The following is a 12,645-nucleotide window of genomic DNA, read 5'->3' on the forward strand; positions in this document are numbered from 1 at the left end:
CTTCATCTCTTCCCTAGACCCCAGCCCTCGCGCCCTATCTTGATTGGTTCTCGTACCACTATACTTAGCATTCCGCATCCGCATCGCATCCGCATCGCTTTACACGTCATATTCGAACATGGCAATCTTCGACACAGAAAAGCGCCCTCGAGGCCTGCGAGTTCCCTCGCTCGCCGCGATGAAGTCCTCAGCAATGGCGAAATCGCAATTCTCGTTCCACAACAAGAAGTCGACCGAATCCGTTCCGTCCGACGAGGCAATGTTCACTTCGCAGCCGGCAGCATTCCTCACGACGCCACTACCCAAGCCGGCACCCCCGCCAAACAAGGAGCTCCCATCTCCCCCGAAAGAAGAAATTCCAGCGCCGTCGCAGACCCCATCCGACAACCCATACTTCCCTTCGGTCCCCTCATCCCGAAATGGGATCCCAGCACGGCGCCCAATCGAACGCGTCCCAATCTCAGGACAATCTGCATCTCCCCGGCCAACAGGAATGCGCAACAAGCAATCGCACCCGGATCTTAACGGGACCCACCAGCAACCACCCCCAGTGACCCTCTCCCCGGCACCTCCAGTCCCGGCCCCAGCACAAGTCCCAGCTCTGGTCAACGACGCTCACTCCCCACAACCGGAAGATTTCATCCCGACCCCAGACAGCACGGAGCCGCCACTTGCAGTTCCGGAAATGGCACGCGAGGAGCTGGCCCCCTCGCCATTTGTCCCCCCGGACGTTGAACCTGTGGCGCCGGCCTTGAACAAGGTACACCTTGCGTGCTACCAGCAGCACCGTGTGATGCCCGTGGCACAGAACATGTGGTGTCCGATGCCATGCATGACCTGCCATAAGTTCGACATTGAGATCCGGCACCGCTGCGTGTTCTGTTGCCTGAGGATCTGTGAGAGTTGTTTCCAGTCACTGCAGAAATGCAAGAATCGTTCGGTAGAGGAGCTGGTGGATCGTATCTCCGCATGATATAGTTATAGTTCCTGATTTGGAAGTGTTGATATTGACACAATGCGCTTGCATGAGTGACCTTGGACATATTGGTCACTTGACGACACTGTTGGATCATTCTGCAGATGTCTTTGCCTTACTTTTGCCTTGATTTTTTGTTCTGTTTGTTTGTTTTGTTTTTCTGTTATGATACCAAGGGCCGTGTGTATATATGTTATGGTCTTACCGGGAGGAATCGAAGCTCTATGTCTATAATGAATGTCCTACGTCCGTGATATAGGAATGTACCGACATGAAAGGATCATTATCATGTGACTGTCATAAACCTATAATCAGCTCGTCACTGCATTTGTTTGCTGTTTGTTCAGAGCTTAGCCACAAGTTCTTTAACTATAAATATCTGCCATCCCTGACTGTGCCTCTTCTTCCCTCTTCCCTCTTGCAACCCCCTGTCTCAATCCCCTCGAGACCCTCCTGCCTGATATAGCTGCCATCCCCGCTGTTCCTCGTTCTTTCTTCTCTCCACCCACTCCCTCTAGACCTCTTCTCTTGATTGATGATCCCCGATCAGAGGAGTCTGTCGCTCAAGGTCCATTTATTCTATGAGGAAGCAGACGTCTTTGCTTTCCCATCCCTCTCATATCATGACCAACTTGACCTGGTCATCGCTCTCGAGCACAGCATGGGGACAGACCGATGACGAGAGGTGTCCACGTGAGTCTGAAAAGCAAGAGTGAAGCAATAGTTGCGAGAAGCTTATAAATTTCAACAGGCCCCCGACACCTATTCCAATAAGGGCCGCCTGGATGGAAAGCCCAGGATCCCAATGACGGCCGACTGCGGGTGATAAAGTGCCAGCGATACACCATTTCGACTACAAGAACAATCTCACAAGACGGAACGGGAGATGAATAGATTCTGTCTTTTGACGGATACCTCATGGCGAGGGATCACTCCATTAGCGCTTCCTCCTCCCGTCCGTACAAAGATGCAGAAGACATCCTAGAGCACCTTGAGAGACCGCACGCCTCATTCCTCACAGTGGTCAACGGAGTCAACTGTGCCCTGCAAACTTTATCTAACCCAGACATCTCGGGCGCCAAACAGAAGAAGCTGTCGATGGTTGAGCTGCACATCGTTGAGGCTGCTAAGCAAGCTACGTCAGCTTGAAGAGGGTATTGATGTTATATGGGATGATGGTCAACCAATGCACGTTTATGCATTTGCGGTTGCGTTTACAGGTGATATGCCCCAGCAGCAACAGAACGCAGGATTACGTGGCCCTGGGGCAACTATGAGCTGTCGCAAGTGCCTTGCCCGGCCCTTGTGTCAGGCTCTGAGCGCGGTAATATGGAGTACGAGATTCTTGGGAATGGCCGGGTCCAAGAGGGACCTTTACTTGAAGCTGCCCAACCTACTGCAAACACACATGATGCGCGCGGTGAACCAGTCCCAGGTCAGCTTCGATGACTTCACCGAGCAATGCCAGAGCATCTCTCACGAGATCGTGCCGCAGCAGAATCGCACGAACTCCTCCGGCCGGAACGCGAAAAGTCTCCGTGGGGGTGCAGCAACTGGTCCGTCTCCATGCTGTGTCTCGTTCTCTGATGTTTTCCCCAAGGTCCCGCTTACCCGGGCCGATACCATGCTGTCCTTGTTTCCAACTGGTTTCAAGGTACCCATCCCGGTTTGGCCTGGTGTAGCGTCGGAGTGACATCTTCTCTTCCCGAGGAAGTTGTCGACATCCACCAGCTTAGATCAGAACCTGGGCAAGGTCTCTTCGTTCCCCTGCTGTGTATCGCTCTCTGGTGTTTTCTCCAAGGTTCCATGGCCTTGATTGCTTACACACGGCGACTTGTCTCCTTCGGTGTCCGGACCTTGACTGAGTGGACACTGGACTATCTTGACGGCGCAAAGTGTACATGTGCAACTTGTGGCTGGGGAAGATTCAACTTTGTACGACAAGTTGGATTTGCTGATCGCCGGCGCGATGGATATCCAGGTTCGAGTATTACAGGCTAGGCTGCCCAAGGATCCAGCTAGTACAGAGTAATGAAAACCAACTTGAAAATCCTATCTCCTGAATGTAGTAACACTAGAAGATATACTAAGCAGCATGTGAACTTGTCCTTCAACCAAATGAAATTGTAATTGTCTGTGCTCACCGCCCTCTTCCAAAAAGTTTCCCAAGGTTGGGGGCTGAATTGGCGTGCGTGCACCCATCGGCCCGAGCCGCCCGACTCCTTTGGGGCCCCTGCACGCGAGTGCTACTTTGGCTTGATTGGAAACACGACTCCCCCGCCAGAATCTACCGTCGCTTGCCAAATTGGTACCCCTTGCACGAAAGCGCCGTCGCCGATGAATCGAACCCAGTTAAATGGCCAGGCTCGCCGTCCGCGCCAGAACCCCGTGTCATGTCAGTTGTGCCGGCAGAAGAAGCTCAGGTGTAACCGCCAACAACCGTGCTCCAACTGCTCTGCACGTGGCATCGGCTGTCAGTTTGCCACGGAAAAGCCTACTCAACAGACTACAGACAGCGGGCAGGGATTCCCACAGGAAGAAAAGGCAGCGCTTCTGGCTCGCCTGGCAAAGCTTGAGGATGCAGTTTTTGGCAAGCATGATAGTAGACCCTCCGCCTCTACTACAATTTTATCATCACCCCCTCAGCCATCGACTCCTCCTATGATGCCAATCTTTACATTCAACGAAGAACATGAAGTGGCATCTAAATGGCTAGAAGGCATCGGGACTCTTGAGAACTCGATAGTAAGTCCCTTTTAACATGTGCGCAATCAGTACCCTTTGTGCTAACCCATCGTCGACTGTCAGTTCCCAGGACACTCAAATGGGATCAAATTGAGAGCCGAACCTATAAGTCAGCTACTAACAGATCCATCAGCGGCGCGAAATGGTGCAGCTCATTTGTCCTGCTGTGCTCAGCTGCCCACAAAAGTCGAGGCCACAAACTTGTTTCAATATTTCCTGGACAATGTCCAATATCTTCATCCAGTGCTTCAACCCCAGTCTGTTGAGAGTACGATAGACACTGTGTATATGAACCACTTTTCACACCTTCGCAACAAACCGGCAGATATCGCGTTGCTGCTCAGCATATTCGCTAGTGCCAGCCATCTCTGGAGACCACATAGAAGCAAGGTCTTGATATTTCAGTCTACACAGGAAGCTGCTTCAATGTCCTCTATCTGGGGTATTGCCGCTCTTGATCTTCTGGAATACTCTAGGCGAACAACTTTTGCTTCAGTTGAGCATCTACAAGCCACAATCATCATCTCCTATGTCATCTACAACTCCCAAGGTTTCTCCCCCATGTTTCGCTCACTTCATAGCAACATGATTACGATGGCTTGGGAGCTTTCTTTACACAAGACCGATAGCCCCCAAATGAAGGGACAGACGGATTCGCAGCCAAGTCGGATCGAGGCCGAAGTCAAGAGAAGAATATGGTGGCACATTGCCTCCACAGACTGGTAAGTGTTATCATTTCGATCATGTTTTTGGACGGTGCTAAAGCAAGTAAGGTTACTTGCATTCACCCCTGGGCCACTGGAAGGGACTTATTCTATCCAGCCATCACATATGCGTGTTAACCACCCGCAGGATGAGGAAGACCGCGATCATAATGATGGAAACCTGGCACTGTTGTCGACATCATACTTCCTCCAACGCGTTCGGCTATCTGAGATATGCCGCGCCGTGGTTGACTCCTTGCCACAATTCGAGGATGTTGAAAACGTGGACTATAGGCAGATTATCTCCCTCGATGGTAAATTTGAAGAGCTGATCGAAAAATTGCCGGCTTTTTTCCGACTGGACGATGGGAGCGACCTTTATCATACAGCACCTCACCTCGCCATCCAGCGCTATCTCATCCATCTTGGGATCCATACCAGACGCAGCAGACTGCATCAGTCTTTCCTGGTACGCGGATTTACCGACCCAAAATATGCCTTTTCCAGAGATGCTTGTCTAAATTCCTCCCGCACTGTCTTGGAGATATGTCGCACGTTGGAAGAGGAGAAGAACTCCTTGGCCTCCATCCCTGCCAGACTTGCCACTGTCGTGCATCATTTATTCATGGCCACTGTTGCTCTCGTGGTGGATCTCTGCTCCACCAAGGTTGAAGGCTTCGAAGAACAAAGGCAAGCCGAAGTCACACAAGCATGCAGAATGCTTGACGACTTGAAAAATGATTCCACTATGGCAGCCAGATTTCTTAACCCCCTAATGGAAATCTTGCAGAAACACAAAGACAGGCTTCACCACCAGTCTGCCGTATCCGCCAGAGTACCCACTGACAGCAGAATCAGCCAGAGTCTCCGTGACCCACTAAGGGTTCTCCATGAGCCTCTGTCTGATATTGGCCAAGATACGTCAGCAAATCCTGGTGGCCAGCGAGCCGCAGCAGGACAATCATATGCCGATGATTGGGAATTCGATCACATGATGCAGCAGTACATCGATCTAGGACAAAACATCGATGGCCCTACTTGGAACAATCTTTTCGACGATTTTGATTCCTATCAAATGTCAGATGTTGGAGGCGCTATCTTTTATGGCTAAGAAATCATCTGAGAAATGGTCTCACAGTAGATCGAAGAAAATACGGAGAGGACAGATAACAGAAGTTAACGGAGGCCATGTCCATGGAAAGATGCTCGAAAACAGGCCAGCCACATCATGGTGTGACATCCATTCGGTCTAGTTTTATGGCAATGTTACCAGCTAAAAAGAAAAGCGAGCTGTATCCTAAGTTCTAACTAGAATACATTACTACTTGTTGACATACATAGGATCTCATGTGCCTCTGTGTTTACAGCCTGAGGCCTCTCGTCCATTGTTTGTCCTCTTTGCTTTAGCAGGCTTGAATACAGCCTTTTCCATAGTTCATGAGATCAGTTTCTTCTTCTCTCTTCGTCCCATGCCACTGATTTCGTAGCCTCAACACTACTCAGTGCTTATTATGTCGGAAAAGTCTTTCTAATTGGAGACCAAGGGGTTCTTTCGGAAACTCCATGGACCCATTGGGTATAAAGATTGTAACAAGGTCCCCGGACTTTCCATGCCTGCTCCAGTGCTCCACGGATCCTCCGCGGACCCTCCGCGGACCTGACTGAGCACATCCCTGTCCAGAAGATGTGCTCAAACACCGTGAGAGGAATTGAAAATGACTTAAGCCTCATTTCCCCGTTGCTGGCGGAGAACAAAGGTATCACTCATCCCGAAAATATGGACCAAACCCGCGCTTCTGCCGCTTCAAGCGGTTCCACGAAGAATGAACACAGGTTAGCACACATCGTTCTAGCTTTGTTTCCATAAAATCACCAGGAGTCTAACAGAGAGACAGTTTCCGAGCATGGTTAACAGTACTGGGGGCCTTTTCGACTTTCTTTTGCAGTGTTGGATTCATCAATGCCTTTGGTGTGTTTCAGGAGTACTACCGAGCACACCAGCTTAGTGACAGCTCTGATTTCGACATCTCATGGATTGGCTCTTTTGAAACTTTCGCTCTCTTTTCTGGTGCTCCGCTCACTGGTCTATTGGTTGATCGCGTTGGACCGACAGTATGTACACCCGCCACACATCCCCCAATTGAAAAGATAACTGAATGAGACGCTAGATGCTTCTCATAGCCGGCAGCCTAGCAATGCTTATGGCCATTTTCATGACTTCGCTCTGCTCACAATATTATCAATTTTTCCTCGCGCAAGCCGTTCTACTTGGCAGTAGCATGTCTCTTCTCTTCTGTCCGGCCATTGCGACCGTCTCTCGTTATTTTCACAAAAACGTGGGATTGGCCATGGGCGTTACAGTAGGAGGGTCCTCAGCTGGTGGTGTGATTTGGCCCATTGTGTTGAATGAACTCCTCAATAAACATGGGGTCAGCTTTGGCTGGACCATTCGCATAATCGGGTTCATTATGCTTCCACTACTGGTACTCGCTGTCTTGACCGTCATCCCGCCTCCAAAAACCAATCATCTTGAGGAAGTGGTGCCTGGGGAAGGAACCCAACAAACACATGAGAAAGATATACAGAAAAAAGATATCATTTCTCTTCTAAAAAACACTACGTTCCTTTTGCTTTGTGCGGGCCTAGCCATTTCTTATTTGGGCATGTTCAGCCCTTTCTTTTATGCCACCTCATACGCCGAGAGTCTTGGCCATTCCAAAAGTTTTGCATTTTACCTGGTATCCATTATCAATGCTGCATCCCTCTTCGGCAGAGTTCTGCCGGGTGTTCTGGCAGATCATTATGGCCATTTCAACTTATGTGGCCTAGCGGCCATGCTATCTGGAATCATTGCTCTTTGCTGGACATCAGCCACAAGCATAGCTGGGCTTGTTATATGGGCTCTATCATATGGGCTAAGCTCAGGTGTGCGTATCACTTCCTACCCAAATATCGAATTCTGCTAAACGTATCTCCTCAGGCTATCATGAGTTTGCAGTCAGCATGTGCAGCTCAACTCGCACCACATGAGCTCCATGGAACGGCAGTCGGATTCCTCATGGGATCAGTTGCGTTAACGTAGGTCACTATATCCATTTTTGGTATACGCTCATCACTAAGTGCATTCATCACAGGGCCCTTTTCGGTACCCCAATTAGTGGCCAGCTAGTTGGATCTTACGGATATCTTGCTTTGTCGATGTATGCTGGAGCATCTCTCGTCGTGGGCGCGCTCCTCATCTTTTGGGCTCGCTTCAAACTGAACAAAATCATACTTTCACGGCAATGATCTTGCTAGTCACAGGACACTTTTCATCCTTCATACTTTCACGTCTGTTGTTCAATCGTCCATTGATGTGCGAGATGTTGCCAGCTCCTGGTCTTTCCTTGTCTCTCAACTTTATTCCTGGTCAATGGTCATCACTCTGTCTGGTGCATTATGTTAAGGGCAGCCTAACCAAGGTTCAGGTCTTATATTTGTACCATATTGTCTACAGGTGTACCATCAAGTTCTTTTGGTTTTTAATGTATTCTAATATGATCACACCTCACCGAGCTACAAGACAGTCAGAGTGGCGGTTCCAACTGCCTCCTAGCCGTATCTAGCCCTTGTACAGACACAGTAGTGTATGTGTGCAGTTGCAACCTACGGAGCTCGGGTATTATGACCATGAGGCGGAAATGAGAAAGAGAAAGAGGCGAAACGTTCCACGCTTGAATGCTTGAAGGCTTGTATGCACGAGATAGCTCGACCAATTAGATATGCCAATGGTGCCTGGTCTGATTCGCCAACTCAAATCGGGTTAGGCACCGTCCAAAACAGGAATACTGTAGCATTTCTGGATCACGTGATGTCAGGTGATGTCCGGCCTGCGACCCTGGCCAATAGCCGTTTCGGCCGAAGATGTCCCTCGCGTCAAGCTCAAACAATTGGTCTAGCGACGGAGTACAGTACTGCGTAGAAAAAGTGATCGGCTGAAGTACAACAGCCAAGTCGCCCCGGGGCCAAAGATGATTTACTGTGTACCAGAATTGTGGAGATTTCGCATGCAAAGCCGGTTTTAGCGCTTCACGTGCGGCCTGCGGAGTTTGGATCTCGAAGTTAAAGCCCCTCTAGCCTCTAGGCCTCTACTGTTTTTCCAAGTCACAACTGTCAGTTGGCGATGACCCTGAGAATATGAATTCTGCTGGCGTACGCGCCTTTCACTCAATAACCCTAGAGGAACATCAGGAGCGCGAGCGCATCCGTGATCTATCGAGGTTTGTGGCATTATTTCAAGTTCCTGTCCTACTGATCGTCTCTAATCCTTCAAACTGTTAGGTACTATTGTACATTCCCACCACCCAATGGACCGAATTCAGACGAGGCCAGCGCAGCGCCGACTGGAAATGAACAGCCTGCAGGCTGCGAGCTAGCTGAGGACATTACCCTAAATGCACTCGCACAGCTCGGAGTACTTCGCTTCAAAGCCAATAGATGCTTCGTGTCTATCATTGATGGCGACACGCAACATATCATTGCCGAAACCACCGGCTCTGTTTCTTTGCGAGATAAGGAGCATCACCTACCAGGCGATGGCATCTACCTGGGAGCACGGTCCCTAGATCTGATCTGGGGCGTCTGCCCCCACACCGTCCGGTTATTCACAGGCCGTTCCACAGACAACATCAACACCGATAATGTGACCGCCAATCGTACGCGCTATATTATTCGAGATTTTACCAAGGAGGATTGCTTCAGGGACCGACCATATGTTCGAGATTGGCCGCATATGCGCTTTTACGCAGAGGTCCCTTTGTTCAGCGCATCTGGATATGTCCTGGGCTCTTACTGCATCGTCGACGACAAGCCATGGACGGAGTTCGGTGATCAGCAGGTCAATGACCTCCAGGAAGTCGCAGATGCCATTGGTCTGCACCTGGAGAATGTCCGAATGAGGGAGGCCCACATCCGAACTGAAAAATTGGTCAAGGGCTTGACGACTTTTGTCAAAGACCATGCAGGCTTCGATCCTACAGAAGTATCTAATGATGGTCGACTTCAGTCTAGTTTCTCGGCTGCGAATCTTTCACCCCAGGAAATTGCTGCCGCCACCACGAGTGTTGACCTCGATGCGACTCTGGCACCTGCGCCATTGGCCAACTCTTCTCAAGGTGCTACGTTCCGATCTGGACGATCGCCTTCGTCAACTGTGACGGGGGAAGAATCCGTGTCTTACATGCCAGATCAACGGTCTTCGACAGACCCGTCCTCTCTCGATTCTGGTCTCTCAGACCGACCGATGGCGATGACTCCCGGCGAGGAAAAATCGCAGGGAGAGGCCATGAGATCTGGAGACACAAGTGCTCACCAGAATATCGATCAACAGCTTTCACTGTTGTCATTAGCAGAAACCAAGCCTTTCTCTGAACGCATCGCGTCTATCTATGCTCGTGCAAGTACATTGCTGCGTGACTCCATGGACTTGGATGGGGTCATGTTCCTTGATGCTTGTCCAACTAATTTTGCATTGTAAGTAGACCGCTCTTGCCATGGAGTTATTGCCCTAACACCTTATCTAGCGTTCCGGAGGAATCGGATATTTGGGAGCCTTTGCCGCCAGGTGCAGACCTCGGGTTCCCGACTGCGCCGCTGCCCAGCCCTCTAGGCCTACCTCGGGCTGTGCCCCAGGAGTTTGACCATCCATGCGATACTTTAAGCTGCGCGCTGAAACCGAGCCTGAAGACAGGCAACGACGATGGAAGCTCAGGCAAGCGTCCTAGTATACCACAAGGATTGCTTCATCAAATGCTCCGAGCCTTTCCCCGGGGACAAATTTTGAATCTTAGCGAGATTGTTGATGAGGATGATTACATGTCAAATGAGTATATCGGCGCTCCTGGCCGTGAGATCGAACCTAAACCCCGGACTTGTTCAAAACACCTTGCGCGGTGCATACCCAGTGCCAAATCAGCTCTTTTCCTCCCTCTGTGGGATTGGAATAAGTCTCGCTGGCTTTCTGGGGTGCTCGTATGGACTGCGAATACCTTCCGATCGCTCGGACCAGAGGAATTACACTATTTCAAAGTGTTCGGCGATTCTGTGATCTCAGAACTCTCCCGTCAACATTGGGCAAGTACTGAGAGATCAAAATTCGACTTCATAACCTCCGTCAGCCACGAGCTTCGCTCTCCCCTGCATGGGATATTGGCAAGTGCCGAATTATTGAATGCTACCCCTCTCGCTCCTGCACAAACAGAGATGGTGACGATGATCGAAAAATCCGGCTTGACGTTGTTGGATACAACGAATAACATGTGGGTTCCCCTGAATAGAGATTTCTATCTCCAAAATAACCCTAACATCCTCTAGGTTGGAGTTCTGCAAAGTCAACAACTTGAAGCATACGAAGAACATGAACGAAATGATCCCAGAAAACGACACAGCCAACCTTGTTTCCTATTTTGACGTGAGTCAATTAATAGAGGAGGTTGCAAACATATTATACGTCGGTCAGCGGGCCCCTCAGCAGGTGAGCCAGCTTGCCAGCAGAATTTCTTCTAACGCGGAAGCCACCGACTTTGGCGACACGGAAGTCCGTGCAAAAAACCAGATCTCGGTTGTCATCCGCGTCGATCAATCCGACACCTGGATGATTCGGTCGATGGCTGGTGCCTGGAGAAGAATTGTTATGAACCTTCTGGGTAACGCGATGAATTGGACCACGGCTGGCTTCATTGAGATAGCGTTATCCAAGGTCAAGGATCGATCCAACTCTCAGTCCCCCCTTGTCCACCTGTCCATAGCTGATACCGGCCGTGGTATCGCTGCCGACTTCATCAAACACAAGTTATTTGCCCCATTCGCTCAAGAGGACCCACTCTCAGAGGGAGTTGGGCTAGGGCTGAGCACGGTACAGCAATTGGTTATGTCGCTTGGAGGCCATGTGAACGTCCGGAGTGAAGTCGGCGTTGGGACCCAAGCTGACGTCTACCTCCCTGTGCAATATCTACCGGCCAACTCTAGTCCGGAGGCTAGCTTGGGTCCAACTACCGCACCGCCAGGGACCCCACCAATGCATGCCTGTCTGGTGGGCTTCAATGGATACCCCGATCTCACAGAGGCGCCAACTGGGATACTCACTGTAGAGGGCAAGCGAAAGCTCTCTATACAAAGCGCACTTGCCAGTATCTTCGTGTCAAAGATGAAATGGACTATCTCTCTAGCTGACTCTATCGAGGTGGCCCGTGGAAAGGTGGTTGTCATCGAGGAAGAAGTACTCAAGCAGGCGATGCATGACAATGGTCAGCCTGTCGCTGAAATCGCCGCTAAGAATGGCATTGATTTCTTTGTTGTACTCAGCGGTAATGTCCCAATCATTCTCGATGGACTTTCTGTCAGCATTATCCGCATTTCCCAGCCGTAAGTTCTATCTAGCCGCTTGCTCTGATATTGATGCTAATCGCCATGCAGATTTGGACCACAGAAGATATACGACGCTGTTGAAAGGATAATGAAGTGGCGCGAGCTTCACATTGCACCGCCCTCCCCTGATACTGGTCCTGATGCCGATTTATCTCTTATTGCACGACAAGCAGAAGCAGCAAGTAGCACCGAGTCAGTCTCAACCGTAACTGCAGTTACAGTGGAGGAGTCGGGACATTCAAAAGAAAACATCACCTCACCGGGAAGATCAGATCCTCCCATTCCCGAGTCATCGCAACCATCTACCAAGCAAGGGCTCGCCCATGTGCTGATAGTGGACGATAACGAAATCAATCTCAAGGTAATACTCTATCTTCCAAGCCTGGACAAAAACACCGCTGACCTCAAACCCCAGATTATGGCCACCTTCATGCGCAAAATAAACTGCACCTACGACACCGCACACAACGGCCTCGTCGCACTGGAGAAATACAAATCCTCCAAATCTCACTACGACTTCGTCCTGATGGATATCTCAATGCCAGTGATGGACGGCCTCGTTTCGACGAGCAAGATCCGCGAGTATGAACGCGAAAAGGGCATTTCTCCTTCTTGCATCATGGCCGTAACTGGAGTTTCTTCCGATGGCTTCCAGCAACAGGCCTACGCGGCTGGCATTGACAATTATCTCCTCAAACCCCTCTCCCTTCATAAGCTCAAGACTCTTATGAATTTTGCGTGATACCCCCGATGACCTCTTTAGGTCGTGGATACTTGGCTTTCATGTACGGCGCAATCTTTATCCCCCATATTGGT

The 12,645-nt window shown here is 50.2% G+C and overlaps 6 protein-coding genes across 6 annotated transcripts; all 6 read left to right on the forward strand.

The window, feature by feature from the left end:
• Positions 1 to 118: 118 nt before the first annotated feature.
• Positions 119 to 973, forward strand: N7515_000075 (uncharacterized protein; the record flags this gene model as incomplete). Its single annotated transcript, XM_056660819.1, has 1 exon — positions 119 to 973. The coding sequence occupies one exon, from the start codon at positions 119 to 121 to the stop codon at positions 971 to 973; it is 855 nt and encodes a 284-aa protein (XP_056525985.1).
• Positions 974 to 1,894: 921 nt separating this feature from the next.
• N7515_000076 (uncharacterized protein) lies at positions 1,895 to 2,125 on the forward strand (the record flags this gene model as incomplete). Its single annotated transcript, XM_056660820.1, has 1 exon — positions 1,895 to 2,125. One exon carries the CDS (start codon positions 1,895 to 1,897, stop codon positions 2,123 to 2,125), a length of 231 nt encoding a protein of 76 aa, XP_056525986.1.
• A 259-nt stretch (positions 2,126 to 2,384) lies between these two features.
• Positions 2,385 to 5,536, forward strand: N7515_000077 (uncharacterized protein; the record flags this gene model as incomplete). Its single annotated transcript, XM_056660821.1, has 5 exons — positions 2,385 to 2,532; positions 2,577 to 2,873; positions 3,138 to 3,721; positions 3,785 to 4,443; positions 4,495 to 5,536. The coding sequence occupies 5 exons, from the start codon at positions 2,385 to 2,387 to the stop codon at positions 5,534 to 5,536; spliced, it is 2,730 nt and encodes a 909-aa protein (XP_056525987.1).
• A 666-nt stretch (positions 5,537 to 6,202) lies between these two features.
• N7515_000078 (MFS monocarboxylate transporter) lies at positions 6,203 to 7,391 on the forward strand (the record flags this gene model as incomplete). Its single annotated transcript, XM_056660822.1, has 3 exons — positions 6,203 to 6,258; positions 6,321 to 6,537; positions 6,594 to 7,391. 3 exons carry the CDS (start codon positions 6,203 to 6,205, stop codon positions 7,389 to 7,391), a joined length of 1,071 nt encoding a protein of 356 aa, XP_056525988.1.
• A 20-nt stretch (positions 7,392 to 7,411) lies between these two features.
• On the forward strand, positions 7,412 to 7,713 carry N7515_000079 (major facilitator superfamily domain-containing protein; the record flags this gene model as incomplete). Its single annotated transcript, XM_056660823.1, has 2 exons — positions 7,412 to 7,503; positions 7,560 to 7,713. 2 exons carry the CDS (start codon positions 7,412 to 7,414, stop codon positions 7,711 to 7,713), a joined length of 246 nt encoding a protein of 81 aa, XP_056525989.1.
• An 888-nt stretch (positions 7,714 to 8,601) lies between these two features.
• N7515_000080 (hybrid sensor histidine kinase/response regulator) lies at positions 8,602 to 12,571 on the forward strand (the record flags this gene model as incomplete). The annotated part of the gene is made up of 5 exons (XM_056660824.1): positions 8,602 to 8,684; positions 8,746 to 9,936; positions 9,987 to 10,721; positions 10,777 to 11,826; positions 11,878 to 12,571. The coding sequence occupies 5 exons, from the start codon at positions 8,602 to 8,604 to the stop codon at positions 12,569 to 12,571; spliced, it is 3,753 nt and encodes a 1,250-aa protein (XP_056525990.1).
• Between the last annotated feature and the right edge of the window lie 74 nt (positions 12,572 to 12,645).

The sequence above is a fragment of the Penicillium bovifimosum genome (assembly GCF_028826915.1).
Source record: "Penicillium bovifimosum strain IBT 22155 chromosome Unknown utg000001l_segment0_segment0, whole genome shotgun sequence".
In the NCBI taxonomy this organism is placed as follows: Eukaryota; Fungi; Ascomycota; class Eurotiomycetes; order Eurotiales; family Aspergillaceae; genus Penicillium; species Penicillium bovifimosum.